Below are 19368 nucleotides of genomic sequence, written 5' to 3'. Positions count from 1 at the left end.
TTAGAGTAGATGATATTTAATATCCTTTATCAATCCAAATCCTTCATTCTTGATTCCCTGAAAGAGGTGAGGTTGTCTGCTGAGAGAGAAGATTGTGTGGCTAGAGCTGTGAACTTGGGGAAGGAGGAAGATTGAAATATCCTCTGAGTGAAATGTGATAGGAAATGAATCAGAGATAAATAGATCATTGAGCAATGGCCAAGGACCCTGTTAATGTTAATTGGTAGTAGAAATTTGTAGTGGAACCAGAGAGCTTAGGCTTGTGACTTCCTTAGAAGTTGTAGCAGTTAAGGAGAAAGAGCAGAGAAGGTAAATGATGGGGAAGACCCAGGACTGGGGCTTAGCAGGGTTAGAGTGGGGGGAGGACAGAACATTATTGCTATTGCTTATGATAGGTCCAAGATGATGAAGTGTGGGAAATGAACACACATTCACAGTACCTTTGCATGAAATATGCCTACTGTAGTGGGGAAATTAATTATAAAGTGTGTTTGTATATCCTAAGGAGAGCTAAACAGCTTTGGCTAATGTTCCTAAAGAGCTGACAACTCTTAATTAGGACTCCATTTATAAATCCATCAAAAAGGATAATCATTTGTTCAATTGAGACTCTTGGCATCTCTCTTAAACTATTCTGAAAATATTTCATGTGAGACAGATCTTAATAAAGAATGCCAGACTTAAACAATTCACACATCCTTGGGAATTTCATGCACCAGATAGAGAGTGAGGAGACGTCCTTTCAAATAAACACATGGTCATAGAAAACAGTAGGAACATAAACATTACTCTAATCAATTTGCTAATGATGGTTCCCTGTTTATTGATATTAGCCCGAGTTCAGTCTTTAGCTATGATAACTGACATATGTTGGTTAAATGTATATCCATTTAGATGAATACTTCAGAAATGAATAATAATTTTTAAATAAAGAAATTGACTTCACCAAAGTGTTAATGAGGATTAATGACAAAAGGATCAATTTAACCCACCGGACAATGGCTTGCACATTCAATTATTTCCTACTCTATCTAAAGCATGGTGGATAGATCCTCATGTTTTTTCCCCCCTTGAAGTATCACTTCAAGCTGAGAGAAAGCTAGACTAAAGAATTTTCAAAAGCAGCAATTTTCCCAGGTTCCCTTGAAACTGTTACTTTGATCTTTCCATTTCTTAAAGCACAATAGCATTGCATTTTGTTCATATGCCATGATGTTTTTAGCCATTCCCCAAATGGTGGGCACCCCACTTAGTTTCCAGTTTTTCTCACATATGTTTCAAGGAATTTCTCTTCTTTTTGTGTTCAGTGGGGCTTCGGGGTGGGAAAAGGAAGGAAAAAATGCTTGTTCAGTGTTGTAGTGGATAAGAGCACTGAACCTGGAGTCAGAAAGAACAAAGTTCAAATCTGACCTCAGACACTTACTAGCTGTGTGACCCTGGGCGAATCATTTAACCCCTGTCTGCATAAAACTGAAGAAAGAAAAGGCAAACCACTCCAGCATCCTTGCCATGAAAACTCTATGGAAAGTTAGTTGGTCCACCGGGTAATGAAGTCGGATATGACCGAATGACTAAACAACTATAGCTACATCTGTCTCTCTATATAGCTATATCTATATTAAAAAGAGTAGTTTGGTTTACTGAAAACATTTCACCCTTGGATGTTGAAGAACGTCATAATTTACCCCAGGAACCAAGGTGCAATCAGAAAAATGCCCCATACAACAAAAGCCTCCCAGAATTATAAACCCACAGGTGTTGAGAGACCACACTACCCAGTACTAATAACTGGATCCAATTCCCTGGGCCCCAGGCCTTGGGTACCTTCTGCTGTTAGGGCAAGAACTAGGGATCTGGGCATTAACTCAGGCAGTTGGCAAAGGAGACAGGAGTATGTGCCAAATGGTGCTTCAAGATAAAAGACCTGTAGTTGTAGCTCCTGTAAAGAAAATCAGCTGCTGGCAAGTCCATACATCTCCCTCCCCAACCTACCCAACTGACACATGCATGGAATCTTTTGATATAGGCAAAGTCAAGAAGAAAATCAAGGAGAAAATAAATCACCAATGGGCAGTAAACAAGCCTCAATGTTGGGTCACATCTCACTGAAACCAGCTGGTGGTTTCCAGTGTTTCTAGACATGTATGTTTGCCTGCAAGCAGAAAGAAGATTATTGCACTGGGAATTAATAATCCCTGTAATAAGAAGGTGCAGCAGAAGGATTTATGAATTTCACTACCATCACTAGGGCCAAATGGGCCAATTAATGTTTTGGTTGTTCATCCTTTGTTCTTGAAGAGGACCAATGACATCACCTGTCATTGGTGATGTCTTGACTTGGGCATGAATTGGATGAGTCATCGGCCTTACCCCTTCCTCCAGAGCCTTCCAAAGTCTAGTGGCAAGACACAGGTCAAGATGACTGGTGATGGCCCAGGATGCAGTGGGTGATTGATAACCATGATGGTGTAGTTGCTGGTCTAGAGCCAGACATCCTGGAGAATAAAGTCAAGTGGGCCTTAGGAAGCATTGCTAACAGTAAGCCTAGTACAAGCCCAATTACTATTTCTATTCAGATGAGTCCCAAATCTATATACCCAACTCTAATCTTTCTTTTTAATTTAGTCCCCACACCATCAACTGCCTATTGTCTACTTTTGCTTGGATATCCTATAGATATCTCAAACTCTACATAGCTGAAACAGAACTTTCAGAAGCATTGGGTTTAAAATCAGAAGATCTGGGTCCAGATTTGAGTTCTGCTACTTACTACCTTGGTGACTTTGGGCAAGTCAGTTAACTTCCTTGGGCTTCAGCTTCCTCATGTGTAAAATGATAGGGTTGGCCTAAGAGGTGACTTCCAAGATCACTTCCAGCACTAAATCTATCATCCTGTGGCTCCCCATAACCTCTTCCCTACCTTCCAACTTTTCTGTTTCTGTTGAGGGAAACTCCGTTCTCTCTGCGCAGCTTCATAACCTCAGAACCATTCTTGACTCTTACCTATTCTTCATACTCTATAGCCAATTGATTACTAAGCCCTGCTCATTCCTACCTCTACAACATCTCTCTCATCTACCCTTTCTTCTCCATTCACAAGGTAACTAACCTAGTTCAGACTTTCATGATCTCATTCCTGGGATATTCAATTCAATAAGCATTTATATAATAACTGCTTAGCAAGGTTAAGTGCTAGGCACAGAGGATACAAAGGCAAAGATGGCAAAAACAATCTCTACCTTGAAGAAATTTACATTCTACCACTATAATTGCCTCCTAATTTGTCCCACTCCTTCCAGCTCTCCCCTCTCCAATTTTTTCTTCACACAGCTACCAAACTAATCTTCCAAAGACCCAGATTGGACCATGGCAATTTCTTGCTACAAAATTTTATTGCCAGGATAAAATACAAATTCTCCATCTTTTCATTTAAAGCCCTCAGCAATCTGGATCCAATCTTCCTTTATAGCCCTTTTCCCCCTTTCTCTTATTCCCCCTCACACATTCCTTGTTCCTGCAAACCACTCTACATGTTTCCTGAACTTGACTCTCTCTCTGGCTTCCATGCATCACTCAAGCTGTCTCCTGTGCCTGGAAATTGCTCCTCCCTCATCTCGGACTCTCAGAACTCTTATCTTACCTTAACGTTGTCACCCTGCTGCTGAAGTGGTCCCGATCCCCTCTCCTAAGTTAGGCATGTTCTCTCCTTGCTTCAATTCTGTTGTAATTACTGAGTTGTGTACACGTTGTAACTGTCGGGTAAAGTGGTAGCTCCTTGAGAGCAGGGATTGTTTTATCTTTGCATCCATAGTGCACAGCACAATGTCTTGAAGCTTCTGTTGTCTTGGTTTTTCTTGGTTGCACTTATGATTTTATTGGCATAGATAACTCCCTTGAAGGCAGATCAGCAACTTTCCTGCAACTTAAGAGTCTGAGAGGTTAAGGAAATTACCCTGGGTCACTCAGACAGGCTGTGTCAAAACCCAGGGTTTCTCAATTAATCAACAAAACATTTACTTAGCACCTACTATGTGCCAGGCACTGCTAGGAGCCAAGGATGTGAAGACAAATTTGAAACAGTCTCTGCCCTTAAGGAGTATACATACATTCTAATGTGGAATATAATATGCTGTTAAACAGACATACACAAATCAAGTGCAAGTTACTTTTGGGAAAAGAAGGAAAGAAGAAAGGAAAGAGGAAGAAACTGAGGAAGGAAAGAGGAAGGAAGGCAGGCAGGCATAAGAAAGGAAGATTTATTAAGAGCTTACCATGTGCCAAAATATCATCTCATTTAATCTTCACAGCAACCCTGGGAGGAAGGCAAAGAACTAGAGGGAATGGGACAGGTCTCATACTACCTTTAACTCTTCACATTTGTTGTTGTTCAGTTGTTTCAGTTGTGTCCCACTCTGGGTGACCCCCTTTGGGGTTTTATTGGCAGAAATACTGGAGTGGTTCATCATTTCCTTCTCTAGCTTATTTTACAGAAGAGGAAACTGAGACAAACAGAGTTAAGTGACTTCCCCAGGGTCACACAGATAGTGTCTGAGGCCAGATTTGAACTCAAGAAGATGAGTCTTCCTGACTCCAGACCCAGCACTCTATCTACTGCACCACCTGTCTGCCCCTGCTTTTCACATAATCTGTGCTTAATATAGGTTTATTGTTTTGTGGGACTTCCTACATCTCTTCCTTTTCATATGCTTCTTAGGTCATATGTTGTCCTTTGCATTGTCCTTTCCCCCATCAAGGCTTCTCTTGAATGTTAATTTTGACTTTATTTCACCCATATAAAAATGTTGTTTTTGTAGTGAGATGAGTGTACATGGTTGGGGTGAGTGAGGAAGGGAAGATTACTTTCCTCCTGCCCCCAACCAGTATGGCCTTGCCTATAGATGTCAGTCAAATACTGAATTGATTTGGTCTTTTTGTAAAGAAAAGCTTGAGCAGGATAAAGACTGGAGCATGGGATATCAGTTAGATATTAGCTATTACCTGAATCTAGGAAAGAGGTTATCAAGGTCTTCACTAGGCTAAAATCTATAGGGTTTGGTAATTACTTCAACATGGGGAGGAAGGAGAGGGCAGAGATAGTTCTAAGATTTTGAACCTAGGAGAGCAAGGATAGCAACACTATCAACACAAATAGGAAGTTAGGAGGAAGGATTCTGAGTTTAGTTGAAATTAGGCAGAGCTCAAAACATCACCAGAACAAGCAGGTAGTGATATCTAGCAGGCATTTGGAGATACACAATTGGAGTACTGGGGAGAGGTTACAGGTGGAGAGCTGACAGTAATAAGACAATGATGTTTTTACAAAGTACTTAAATAATACATGATCCTTTTTTTAGCTTCGAAATTTTGTGAGAGGCTGGAGACAATATCACCTCATTTTGCAAATGACGAAATTTAGACTGACAGGCTTTAAGTGACTTGTGTAAGGTCTCACAACTAGTAAATGGCAAAGTAGGGGCTTGAACCCAGGTCCTCTGACTCCTCATCCCATGAATCCTGACTTTGATCCTGACCAGCTGTATGGCCTGGGTCAAATTACTCTATATCTTTGAGCCTCAGTTACCACATCTGCAAAATGGATAAAATAATACTGGTGCTAGCTGTCACAGAGTTGTTGTGAGGAAAACCTTTGTCAACTTGCAATCAATGAATCAACAAACATTTCTTATGTGCCAACTCTGCACCAGGCACTGGTGCTAAGCTCTAGGGATAAAATAAAAGGCAAAGTGCAGTCCCTACTCACAAGAAGCTTATAGTCAAAATAAATCTAAATTATTAATATTACAAATCATCATAATATCTAGGGGGAAATAAATTTTATAGTACTAAAAAAGTAAAGTGTTCCTCAGCTTGGAGTTGTGAGATTTAATTTAGGGCTTCTTCTTATTCATTTATTCCAGTCTTGTCTGATTTTTCCTGATCCCATTTGGGGTTTTCTTGGCAAAGATACTGGAGTGGTTTGCCATTTCCTTCTCCAGCTCATTTTACAGATGAGAGAACCGAGGCAAACAAGGTTAAATGACTTGCCCAGGGTCACATAGCTAGTAAGTATCTGAGGCTGGATTTGACAGAAAGATGAGTCTTCCTGACTTCAGGTCCGGGGCTCTATGCCTTATGGCACACCTAGCTGCATTTAGTGTTTGTAGCTATATTGAGAAGAAGGTAGAGAAATGTACGTAAGCATCATGTACTACATGTCCCAAATATTATTTTTAATTATTGTGATACTGGCTACTGCATGGGGAGCGGTTTGAATGATGACGCAATGCCCTGGGATAAGTGAACAGGGTTGTGGCACAAAGGAAGGCAGCCATTGCCCCTTATCTGGCCCCTAGTCTGGACACTGAGAAAGGCGTTAGGATCATGCCCCCAGGCAGTGCTGGCTGAGATGTAGAACCGAAGATCATTCTGGGAGCAGTGAGGAGGAAGCTCTGCTCAGGAAAGACGTCAAGGAAGCCAACGTTGGCACAAAAGGCAAGGGTGATGATGCCCATCTGGGGCCTTAGGTGAAAGAGGTAATTTCAACACCAAAGGGAGATAGAACTGCAGCAATCCAACTAGGAAGATTTACTCCAGGGAGATCAGTTGGGAAAGGAGAAGATGGATTCAGGGTAAGAGAGGGGGAGATTTCCTAGGCACTAAGCCTCAAAATTTTTGGTTTATGCCTCCGATGGCATTCTATATCTAAGCAGGCACCAGACCCATGCTTCACTTTGGCTCCTTGCAGTCTCTCTGACAGATGCCTGGTGGCAAAGATCCCCTCCAGTAGCTCAGATCTCGCCCTTTCCTCATCTAGAACCAGACTCATCTCAGTACAGTGCAGTTGTTGATACCGGGAAGGGCGGTTCATCTGTTCCTCCATCATTTCACTCACTATTCCTCTAACTTTCAAAACCAAAACATTACTCTTCTGCCACCATTCCCCTATGGGAATTGTCTCTCCAATTGTGACGTAAGCCCCTTCAGTGCAGGGACTCAATTCACTTTTGTATCTGTTTCCCCATCCCTTAATATACTGTTTGACACATCTAAAGCACCTAGTAAATGTTTTTTATTATTCATTAATTAGGGATCACTAGAGGAGAATGAGGAAAGCAAAAGCTCCCAAACCCAGGGAGAAGCACAAGTTAGGCTCACACAAGCAATCTTTACAATTGGAGCCGCTTCTATGTTCTGTGTCCTGGGTTTTAGGGCAGCAGCTACAACGCCTCCTCATTCTCCTCTTTTTTGCCCTATTCTGGTCTCTCATCCTGACCACATCACCAGTCATCAGTCCTTAGCATGGTGCCACATCTCCTACCAAACATGAGTTTAGGAGGGAATAGGTCAGCTTTTATAACTTTCCTTAAAGAGGTATATTATCAGACTTTGTGCTCTTAGACCAGAGGCAGCATGATGCCATAGATAGTACACTGAACTTGGCATTAGGAGGGTCTGGATTCAAATCCTGCTTGGTCACTTAGTAGCTGTATGACTGAGCAAGTCGCTTAACCTTGTGTGCCTTAGTATTCTCATCTGTAAAGTGACAGGGTTGGACTCAGTAGTGTTTAAGTACCTTCCACGGCTAAGCCTGCAGGCCTCAGACCTAACCTGATTCTTGCTCAGGGTCATTCTCTCACTATTTTAGCCCCATGGGCACCATAACAATTCCCCTTTAGGTTCTTTACTAATTTATTAAGAGAACATGAGAGCAAAGGGAAAGTAATGATGTGCTTTGAGCCTTGTGACCCAAGTGTCTAATAATTATTTCAACTTCAGAGTTATAAACTGGGGCCTTAGATTTCATGGGCCACAGACAAGTGCTAGTTTCCTTTTCTTGGAGATTTATTTCTTAAGACCAGAGCATTGATTAAGTACATAGCACTCAATACTCACTGGACTCATTACTCACAGTACTCTATCAGTACTTGGATCACACCAAAAGGAAAGATTTTAATACTAGCAAAAAAGAAAAAGAAAAAAAAGCCCATGACAAGGTCTCATGAAGATGCCCGCCATTGGGTGATCTTCCCCAGTGGCAGGAAATTTCAATCAGTCATGGAAGTTTTGACATGTGGCTTTCAGGCCAGATATATAGATAGATCCATACTACTCAGACTCATTTAATTGTATTTTTGTCCAGTCTGGAGTTGCCCAGAACTTGACATAGGATCATAGATTTGGAGCTAGAAGCACTCTTAAAGGAAACCAGGTTCAACTTCTTTTTACAGATGAGGAAACTGAGGCACAGAGAAATTAAGTGACTTGTCCAAAGTTATACAACTAGTATGTGTCTGGAGGGAGGGGGAGAAATTTGAACCAAAATCTTCCTGATTCCAAGTTGTGTTCCTTATCAACTATGCCATACCCATGGGAAACAGAGATATACCTCACAAAATCTCAGATACACAGCATGCACAGCATCAAAGGGGACAGGAAGAGAAAAGCCAGATCAGCACAGATATGCCACTGCCAGTATTTCCCACCACTTACCTGATTTTACTTCCCCATCCTCCCACACAATGCACTGTTGTTCTCTCACAAGGACAGATGAACCAGGGTATACCAACAGGAAAGGCAGTAGAAAGTTAGCTTCAGTGCCTGCTTTCTTCCCTAAATTAGGTGTTGCTTGAGGCATCTCCCATGCCCAACCCCCAATAGCCAATAATGCGAGATTGGGTCCTACAGATCATTGAGTCCAGGCCCTTCCTTTTAGAGTTGAAGGTCCTGAGCCCCAGCCTAGGACAGTGACTTTCCCAAGAAGTTGTCATTGGCCCAAAGCCATACAACAATTTAGTATCAAAGCTAGAACTGGGACCCAGGCTTTCTGCCTCCTAGTGGAGGGCTTTTTCAGCTACAGTGGGCCACTTTTTGTAAAAATGGAAAGCACCATAATACCTATAAGCAGACTTTTAAGGTTATTTTTTTAAACGTATTTAGACAGTTCCCACAACATTTAAAGGTCATCTTTAAGTAATTTGCCAGAAGAGTACATTTAAACCGAGGACTTGGTATTATGGGGAAATTTGCTGATTTTTCAATGCAAGGCCCAGGGAATTATACACACTTTTCAAAAATCATTTAGTCTGCCAAATATCCCTGGTCTTGTTTACCTTTATGAACTTCACCTCTTCTCACTTCTCCATCATGAGCTATCTTCACTTCTTGGGCTGATTCTCAATTCATTGAGCTAAAAGAATAGAAGAAGCTGTCTGGAAACCATATGCTCAACGTGCTTTTTATGCTCCCATGGAAAAAAGCAAAACACAGATTCCCATGAAAATCAAACCAAAAAGAAGTAGGGTTGCCACCCAAGATTCTACCAGAGCCCAGAAATTGGAGCATCCATTGAGGACGGCTTTCTTTAAAGTCTAGCAATGAAGTCATGGTAGGTCCCCTTTCCCTGCCCCACATCAGAAGCTTCTTCAGGTTTTCATGGATAATGTGTGACAATAGAAAGAGTTCAATTGCTTAAGCTTTGCAGCTGTGGCTTAAAAATCTTAGTAGCCCCATAAGGTTAGCATCTATTTGGAATTCACCCAAATACCCCCAGAGAATGGCAGGGCAACTCCAAGTTCTGGAACAATCATGATGCTGTGTGCTTTGCCCTGAGTCAGCAGAAATGACATCTAATACAGGTGAACAACAAGAACAATTATGAATAACAATTGATTTTGCTGTTCTTGTTCAGTCATTTGAATTGTGTTCAACTTTTTGTGACCCCATTTGGAGTTTTCTTGACAAAGATACTGGGCTAGTTTGCCATTTCCTTCTCCAGCTCATTTTACAGATGAGGAAACTGAGGCAAACAGGGTTAAGGGGTTTGTCCAGGGTCACACAGCTAGGAAATGTCTGAGGCCAGATTTGAACTCCAGTCCCTGTACTTTATCCACTATGGCGCCACCAACAAAATAAAGTTTAGTCTTTTTTCTCTCAGGCAGTTTTGGAATTTGCTCTACATATGATCGGTCTAGCTTATTTTCACAATTGCTTTAAAAGTTTCTTAATACTTTTCACAGGGAGAGTATTAATATCTGGTGTCCATATATTTTTCCTGTTATCTGCATGTTTGCCTTTTCCTTTCCCAGATCAACTCCCACCAGCCTACCCCTTTCTACTGGTCCTTAACCAAAAAAATGTCATCAATCCTGTGAGAACTACTTTGAATGTAAGCTACCACTGTGGCAATGTTATTTGATTTGCATTAGAGGTTGTCCAATGGTTGACTCTGGGTTGGATTGTTTATGGTGTAAATTAATGAAAGAACATTTGAGAAAAGTTAAGTACCTTAAGGAATGGTTGCCAGATCTAGAAGATGTGTGTCAGTTCTGCTTGGTAATACATTTATTTTATCCTTATGCTCCATAGTAAGATAGAAGGTTAGGACAATGGGAATCTTGTTTGTCACTATTGTTGTTCAGTCATTTCTTTGCAGGACTTACTCAGGGTCGCACAGCTGATAAGTACCTGAGGCCAGATTTGAACCCAGGTCTTCTTGACTCCAGGCCTGGTACTCTATCCTCTGTGCCACCTGGCTGCTCATAACCTCCAGCATGTGCTACCAAATTGGAAAGGCTTTGAATATGGCCTCAGGGATAGTGCAAAGCCCAGCCTAGCTACCCTTGTGGAGAGTCATTGCTGGAAGTTTGGTGAGAAGGTGATGAATTTTTTTGTACTACAACTGATGAAGCCAAATCTAAGGATCTACTCTTTATCAGTGTGATATGTATGCATTGGTGAAGGGAGCACTTACATCACTCAAAGATCTTTTGAAGTGCTGATGTGTATAGCACTTGTTAAAACCTTCTAAAGGCAGGTCGGTGGTGCAGTGGATAGAGCACCTGGCTTGGAGTCAGGAGGACCTCAGTTCAAATCCGTCTCTGATGCTCACCAGCTGTGTGATCTTAGGCAAGTCATTTAACATCTACCTGCCTAGTTTCCTCAACTGTAAAATGAGAATAATAGTAGCACCTACCTCCCAGGGTTGTTGTGAGGATCAAAGGAGATAATATTTCTAAAGCACTTAGCATAGCACCTGGCACGTAGCAGACATTCTTATTCCAAAAATCTTCAGAACTTATGAATAAATACTATGGTTTTTTTTTTAAAAGAAACACATTTTTGTTTTGTGCTAATGAGCTGGAAAAGTATAAAAATATGGAAAAGGTAACTACTGGCTTTCTACTAATATGACAAAAATGTATGTTTTGTAAAATTTAATCTTTTAAGTTTAATCTGTTTATAGAACCTGTGAGATTAAAAAAAACATTTAAGTTAAAATCCAACAACGTGAATGTTTTTGCTTTGCCAAATAGGAGGTAAAAATTCATTTTAGGATGTATTTTTTTTTATAAAAATGAGAAACAAAAGTAAAAGAACATGAACATGAAAGGATAATCCCACAAGCAAGGTGCCATAGCACTGGAGTATTAAGAAATTCATTAGCTTTGACCAGTGAAGGAGGAGCTCAGCTTTGGTTAGAACCATGTGGGAAATCAGTTTACTTTAGGGAACTGAGGACGAAAGCAAGGGATATCTGCTTTTTATTAAAACCTGAAGTGTATTATAATTGGGCTGAGTTTCTCCCCAGATGGCCTCTCTTATGTTGACATCTGCAACATGTATATAGAGCAGTGTGAAAGGGCTGTCTCCTGTGCCAGGGTGGACACATGTAATTTAGTTAAAACCCAAGTCATTGGCTGTTCTTAGCCCTGGTTCTTCAATGATACACGCTGGAAAGGACTTCACTTGTCTGACCAAGACAGGATTGCCATGTGTTTAATCAGAAAAAGACCATCATAATAACATTTAAAAATGTTCAATCTTAGATAAATCAGAATATGTTAAGTTAAAAATTGAATGAACTAAGACTGGATGCAAATTGAGCTGTCTTTGTCTACAGTAAATGTTCACATGTTTATCACTTGAAATGAATATTGTCTTTTGGTTTCTTTGAAATTGAGTTAGAAAAATAATCTGTGGAAAGAGGTTTTCACCAAAGGATGGTCTTTCTTTTCTTTTCTTTTCTTTTCTTTTCTTTTCTTTTCTTTTCTTTCTTTTCTTTTCTTTTCTTTTCTTTTCTTTTCTTTTCTTTTCTTTTCTTTTCTTTTCTTTTTCCTTCCTTCCTTCCTTCCTTCCTTCCTTCCTTCCTTCCTTCCTTCCTTCCTTCCTTCCTCCCTCCCTCCCTCCCTCCCTCCCTCCCTTTCTCTCTCTTTCTTTCCTTTCTTCCATAACATATGCTTAGTAAAACTGAAATCCATAGTTCTGAAATTAACATTTGAGTAGTCATAGGCTTTGTCTTATTTACAAATGTATAAGAAGTCTGTTTTCTTTAGTGCATTAAAGATTGCTATGTTTCTGAAGCTAATAACCCTCTTTCTTTTATCAGACAACAGAAAAATTAGAGTTAATGGAACCAAGGAACCTATTGAGTTCAAATCGAATCAGTGGTTTGGAGCAACAATAAAAGCACATAAAGGGAAAGTAGTGGTAAGTCTTGATTCTACATTTGTTATGCTTTTTTTTATTCAGAAAATTAGCTACACATCTCTTCTCTGACATGTTTTAAAAGAAGATTTTAAGAAACAAAATCATATGCAAGTTGTATTCTAAAAAGTAAGATTCAAAAGCTTAAAGGAAAGTTTGTTGTCATTTTAGAAATGAAATTTGGTGCTTTTCTCACAAGCAAAGTAGTTTATTACTTAGAGATACAAGTCAACAAACATTTATTGAATGTTTACTATATTCCAGCCACTATTCTATAGGAAATAAAACTGCATTTCTAGGTATAACTTCATCAAATTGCTATTCCTCAACTAAAAAAATTTCAAAGTGATTAGAAAAGTAAGTAAACATTTTAGAATCAAAGATGGTCAAGATACTTAGGACTTCTGGTAAAAGGCCTATTACTCCACTGTTTGCTGTACTATTATTGAGATTCTATCAGTCTGATAGTTAAATAGTCTTATCAGAACTGGCCCATTTTGTTATAATTCAGATCTTAACAGTATTAGCAGTTGTTTTTTGTTAAGTTCAATGATCAGCACTATAGAAACCCAGTTCAGATGAATCATGCTTTCAAGACCTCTTGCCTCTCTGATATTTCATAGCTCAATGATTCCATTGCATTTTTATCCCAACTATGATGTATGTTTGATTATTTATTATTTACTGTCCATTCTTTCATAGAAATACTACTTAAAGATTTTCTGTTGAATTTTTTAAAAAGTTGGTTAGCTTTAATTTTCCTTTATGAGGATATAGAAATAACTTTGGCTTGGAGATTTATTTAAAGCTATTTCAATTATGATTTAATAGGAATAAGTGCCTAAAGGAAATGCCTTGCTTTATTTGGTCTTGTGGTTAACCCCAAAAAGGGATTTTGACATGAAACAGGTAATCTATAAACTGTTGCCCTCTCTGGTTACAAACTGAACATTTATAGTACACTCTCCCTCGTCTCACACTTGAGTTATTATAGTTCTCATATTCCAGAATCAGTACATTTCTTTCTTTCCTTTCGGGGCAGTATGACATAGTTATTTTAATTGAAAAGGTCATCCTATCTAATAATTCATTTAAAAAAATCTTACTCCCTTTACATAGCTTTTTTTTGTCTGTGTATATTGATTTTTTTAAGTGCTGAAAAAATGTCTGTAAAATTGTTAGCACTTATGAAATCTTAAATCCATATGTAATCATCTATGAAATATGCTCAGAAAACATGGAAGGAGATGCTTCAGCACAATGGGAAACAAAAAATAGCACATGTGATCCATTCTGACAAAGATAATTGTTGGTTAATCCCACATCATAGAGAAAAAGTGAAAGTGTATTTTCAAGAAAAACATGGCGTGGCTTTCTTAGTATATGAAGACTTTCCTATACAATGTTTTGAATTCAGCTCCACAAAATTTTACTAATCTAAACATTCAAAATGTTGCCTTGCACATACAAATGAGTGAGATGGATTATTGCTTGGGTACAGGGAAGCAGTTTAGTACACTGGCTAGGACACTGGTTTTAAAATCAAAGGACCTTCAGATTTGATCTGAGTTCAAATCCTGGATTCACCACTTCCCTTGGATGACCTTGGGTAAATCACCTAAGCTCCCTAGGCCTTTTTTTCATGTATAGACCTCATGAAGGGGCTGTACTAGATGGCCTCTGAGGTCTCTTCCAGCTCCAGATCAATGATCCTACTTAGTGAACCTGAAATGATATAGCAAGTGACGTTCTCTTCTAAATGGATTGGGGGGAAAAGCTGTTATAAGAGAATTTGGTCAATCATTGACATTTTTAGGGCTATTTCATAGAGTTTTAAGACCATAGGCTTGGAATTAGAGTGTGTGTTTGTGTGTGTGTGTGTGTGTGTGTGTGTGTGTGTGTGTGTGTAAAGCTGAGCCTTAGAGAGGTTCAGTAATTTGTCCAGGGTCACACAGACAGTAAGTAGCAGAGCTGAGTTTGAACCTCGGTCTTCTGAGCCCAAACCCAGGACATTTTCTGCTATGTTGTGCTGCCTCATATATCCTACATAAATCATAGAGCTATCTCGTTCAAATATCTTATTTTACAGATGAGGAAACTGAGGCCCACACAGATTAAGTGATTTGTGCAAGGTTGCATGATTGCTTGCTTGCTGTTTGTCCTTCATTCTTGAAAAGGACCATGACATCAGGAAGATGATGCCATGATGTACAAGTGAATTGGATTTAAGTGAGGGAGGGCTGTGCAAGGTCACCAGCCTCGCTCTCTCCTCTGGAGCCATCTGGGTCCAGTGGCCAGATATGGATCAGGACTTCTGGAAATGGCCCAGGATGCAGTGGGTCTTGGGTGAAAAGGCCCAAGTCTAAGGTCTTTAATAAGTCTCAATTTGACTGAGGCAGCACCCAATCAGTGATTAAGTCTTAAAAAATGAGGCAAAGAATGCCCTCTTTAAAAAATATCTAGGGGGGAATACCCTTGGGGTTTCTGGCCAAAACAGAGACAATTGTTATTTACACTCATTCTGAGACAATCTCGGTCCAAACAATGACCCAGTAGGGCTTGGTCTGGGACCAGAGTGATTTGGGGTTAAGGCTGGTCTTTAAGAGAAAAAAAGGTTTCAGAGATTACAATTTACATTCCCTTTGGGCACAAAGGGTGTGATACCCTATGTGGAAAAAGAAGAAAGAAAGGATATACATGCCTTAATGGAACCCAGTGTCATTTCTGGGTATGAAGAAATATGACTGTTAAAGCTAAACAGCCATGGGCAGTGTAACTACACTCTCATCTCCTTTCGGTAAGCAGAGTTAATACATTCTTGACCCTGGAACCTTCACAGATGTCATGGAATTGCTGTTTTAGAACCTACTGAAGTGTTTGTCAGTCAGGTCTGACAATTTCTCCTCTCCTACTTAGTAAACTCCAGTGACTGTCAATGATCTCTAGCCTCAAGCGTACATTCTCCTTGTTATTTAAATAATCTGGGCCCTTACTACCTGTCTAGTCTTCTTATACATTACTCCCCCTCTATGCAGTCTACAATCCAGCCATATGGCCTCCTTGCTGTTCCTTACTTACTACCCTCCATCTCCCATCGGCTTGCCTTTGCACTGTCTATCCCTGGAATCTACTCTCTACTCACCTCTGCTTCTTGGAATCCCCAATTTCCTTGAAAACTTTGCTCATGTACCACCTTCCCTATGAAGCTTTGGATAATCCCCACAGCTTCTAGTGCCTGCCTGCCCCAAACTACCTTGTGTTTCCTTTGCATGTATTCTATTATACAGGCAGTTAGGTGGTGCAGTGGATAGACTGCTGGGCCTAGGGTCAGGAAGATTCATCTTCGTGTGTTCAAATCCAGTAAGGTTACATAGATAGTAAGAAAAGAACTGAGATTCCAACCCAGGTCATAGAATCGTAAAGTCACTGATTTAAAGCTGGAAGGGACCTTAGAGACGAGAATACTAAAGCTCAAAGGAAAAGTGACTTGCCCAAAGTGTCTGAGCTGGAATTTGAACCCAAGTCCTCTGACTCCAAATGGAGCACATCTGTTGCATCACACTATCTTCACAGCCTGGAGGAGCCCTATAAGGTATCATTGAGAAGTGAGATTCAGATAAGAATGGGTCACTTCTCTATGGGTAAGCAGAGTAAGCAGTCACCTAACATGGTGAGATTCAAGAGTCAATGGAAGCCCTCCCACTTCCATAACCTCTACTTCTAAATTCTTTTAGAGGCCAGTCACATTTTAGAGTCCCTAGTTAATTCTTAGTATAATTTAATATGGTAAAAGACATGATATATTGACAAGTAATAAGGTGTAACAAAAAAAAAAACTCAAGCAAGGTTTGTCACCACTCTGATACTTCTTAGTATGTGTTCTTGGACAAGTTACTTTGAGACTCAGTGGCCTCATCTGCAAAATGGGGACAATTATAGTTTTGCTCTAGCTACTTTACAGGGTAGTTTTAAGGAGAGTGCTTTGTGAACTGTAACGTTACATAATTATGAAATATTATGGAAGTGTATGATGCTGTAATAGCACCAGCATGGCACTTGAAGTCAGGATGACCCTGAGTTCTGAATCTGTGTGTGTGTGTGTGTGTGTGTGTGTGTGTGTGTCTCCTAAGGGAGATGATAGATAGATATACAATACATATCTCTATATATTCTCTCTCCCTCTCCCTCTCCCCCCTCTAGGGGATAATGATTCTTCAAGTACCTACCTCGTAGGCCCCAAAGTACTTTATAAATTAGGAAGCCCTCTCTCAATAAAGGCTATCTTTAACATTGAGGTTTCCAGATAACATCAGTGTTTAAAGACTATAGCTATATCCAGTCCTCTAGTCTAGTCCCTTCATTTTAAAAATGAATAAATTGATGCCTAGAGAGGCTGTGACTTCTTCAAAATCCCACAAGTATTCATGGGCAGAGTTAGAATCTGAACCCGGGTTTGTTGATTCCAAACCCAGTATTCGTGACCTTACACCACATTGCCTCTCCAGTGACAACCTTAAGCTACTATCAGACATGGGTTTTTGAGTCTTCTTTCTGCTCTATGGATGACCCTGGGAAAGTCATTTCATCTCCTTGGGACTTATTTTCCTATATCCCTTTGGGAATTCCTAACTTCCTTTGAGACCACTGAATGAACTTCCAGGGTGAGATTGTTACTTCCCTGGTTAAGCTGAGATTTCATCTTGCTTCTCAGTAGCAGAGTCCTTAATGTTCATGTATTCTATCACCTAATTTGTATGGCTTCCCTGATTACTGCTTTACTGCTTAATTTGATACATAAAAGATAAATTATCTTTTATGCCTTTGGTGGGAGAAGAGCTAAGCTGGTCAAGATGTCACTGTTACCTTCCCACCAAATGTTTATTATACAAAAAATGATATGGAGAGTACGCAAGCGTATCTATCAAAGTAAGCAATAAACCATTAATTGGGGAAGTCACATGGGTTAGTTTAGGTGATAGAATACAAACGAATTCAGGGCTTTGTGACTCAAGAGCTGTATGAAATCTCAGCTCAACCTTGGAGAAAATGATCACCCAAGAAGTACACTACCACCAGTCTCTGAGGGCTCAAGCCCTGGAAATCAAGGGACAAGTTGGGGGGTTGGCATCTCCCTGAATGTCCACAGCTTTGGAGGTCTCCCATTCATTATTCAAAGTCTGTGCCTTTCCTTCGTCTCCACACCGCCCCCCAATACATTCTATACTTTTCTCTCAGACTCTCTTCCAGTCAAGAGTCCTATCTCCCTACATGCTCAGCATCCCAGGACTGCTGTTCAAAGGATTGCCAAGCCCACCTGACAAGGGCAGGGTTACAGAATGACCTATCTCACAGATGTGAGCAAGGTGTTTTATAAACCCTAACACCATCTATAAATATGTTACAAAGACCAAGGCAGGATTGTCCCTGACTTCAAAGAGTTAACATTCTACTGAGAGAATGCAGTGTGTCTTCAGACAAGGAAGCCATATCCCAAGCTTGAGAAGCTAGGGACAAATGAGGAAAGGATTTGTGAAGGAGTGACAACTGAGCAGGGTCTGAGAGGAAAATAAAGTCCTAAGAAGAAGAGGTTAAGGAAGGATTATATTCTGGGAATGAAAGACAGAGACAGAAGGGGACATGCTTGGGATGGGGAACAGCTAGCTGGCTAGTTTAGCTGGAACACCGCATGCATCAAATAAATTAATGTGAAGAAGGATTGGAAAGGCAAGTTGAAATCAGACTGGGTAGATTCTTTAAAGTCAAGTAGGAGAGTTGGCTTTTTATCCTAGAGATGATAAGAATTCACTAAAGGTTTTTGAAGAAGAGAGTGATGTCTCCAGACCTTTTGCATAGGCATATTAGTTGGTCAGCTGTGTAGACAGGATGGATAGATGAAGAGGGGAGAGACTAAGATAGAGGGCATGAGGACCCCAGTTAGGGTAGTGGCTGTGTGAGTGGAGAGAATGGGGCAGATCAAAAGGTGTCCTAGATGAAGAACCAATAAGATTTGGGTGGAGAAACAAGAGCCCAGAATGACTTGGATATTGTGAACCTGGATGATAAGAAACTGAAATAGGGAAGTCTGGAGGATGAAGAGGAAGATAATAAGTCCCTTTTAGGACACTTTGTGTTTACAGTGTGGCCCAGAGGGTTGGTGAGAGGGCCTGGAGTTCAGAAGGGAGACCAGGGCTCGATAGGGGTAATTGAACCCTTGACTCACCAAGGCAGAAAGGGAAAGGAATAATCATTTATTAAGTATCCACTATGTGCCAGGATTTGTGCTTTATGAATATTATCTCATTTCATCCTCACAACAATCCTGGAGCATAGGTGCTGTTATTATCCAGATTTTACAGTTGAGGAAACAGAGGCAGACAGAGATGAAGTGATTTGCCCAGTGTCACACAGTGTCTGAGGCTGGATTTGAATTCAGGTCTTCATGACTCCAGGCCCAGCACTCTATCTACTATTCCACTTACCTGCCAAGGTAGAAAAGGTTAAAAAAAAAAGGGAAGAGAAGAGGGATCAAGGAAAGAGCTTTGGGGTCAGCAATACTTATTATATTATGATATCTGTCTATCTAGCCATCTATTTCTCTATCTAATTTTATATTTTATTTAATTATAGTTTATAATTTATCCCTATTTGATTATAAGCTCTCTGTGGAGATAGAGTCTATTTTATGTTGTATTTGTAATTACCAGTACTGATACAGTGTCTTGAACACAATGGACACTTAACATTTTTGCTGGATTCAATTGAAAGCAGGAATAGAAGTACTGTGGTCAGCACTTTGGATGGCAGAATTCAGTGTGACCCTGGTAAGCTAGTGATGTGCAAGGTTCATGATATCCGTGTTTGGAGAGGTCTTACCTAGAATATAAC

At 40.2% G+C, this 19368-nt stretch overlaps 1 protein-coding gene across 1 annotated transcript in view; it reads left to right on the top strand.

The window, feature by feature from the left end:
* Window positions 1-19368, top strand: part of ITGA8 (integrin subunit alpha 8) — a 202716-nt gene that overhangs the window by 16440 nt on the left and 166908 nt on the right. The window contains exon 3 of the mRNA XM_020987504.2: window positions 12386-12486. Within this exon, the coding sequence (XP_020843163.1) occupies window positions 12386-12486 (101 nt within the window). The remainder of the gene's footprint in view (window positions 1-12385; window positions 12487-19368) is intronic.

The sequence above is a fragment of the Phascolarctos cinereus genome, unplaced genomic scaffold (assembly GCF_003287225.1).
Source record: "Phascolarctos cinereus isolate Bilbo 61053 unplaced genomic scaffold, phaCin_HiC Scaffold_1;HRSCAF=81, whole genome shotgun sequence".
In the NCBI taxonomy this organism is placed as follows: domain Eukaryota; kingdom Metazoa; phylum Chordata; class Mammalia; order Diprotodontia; family Phascolarctidae; genus Phascolarctos; species Phascolarctos cinereus.
This window is presented reverse-complemented; position numbering and strand designations above follow the sequence as displayed.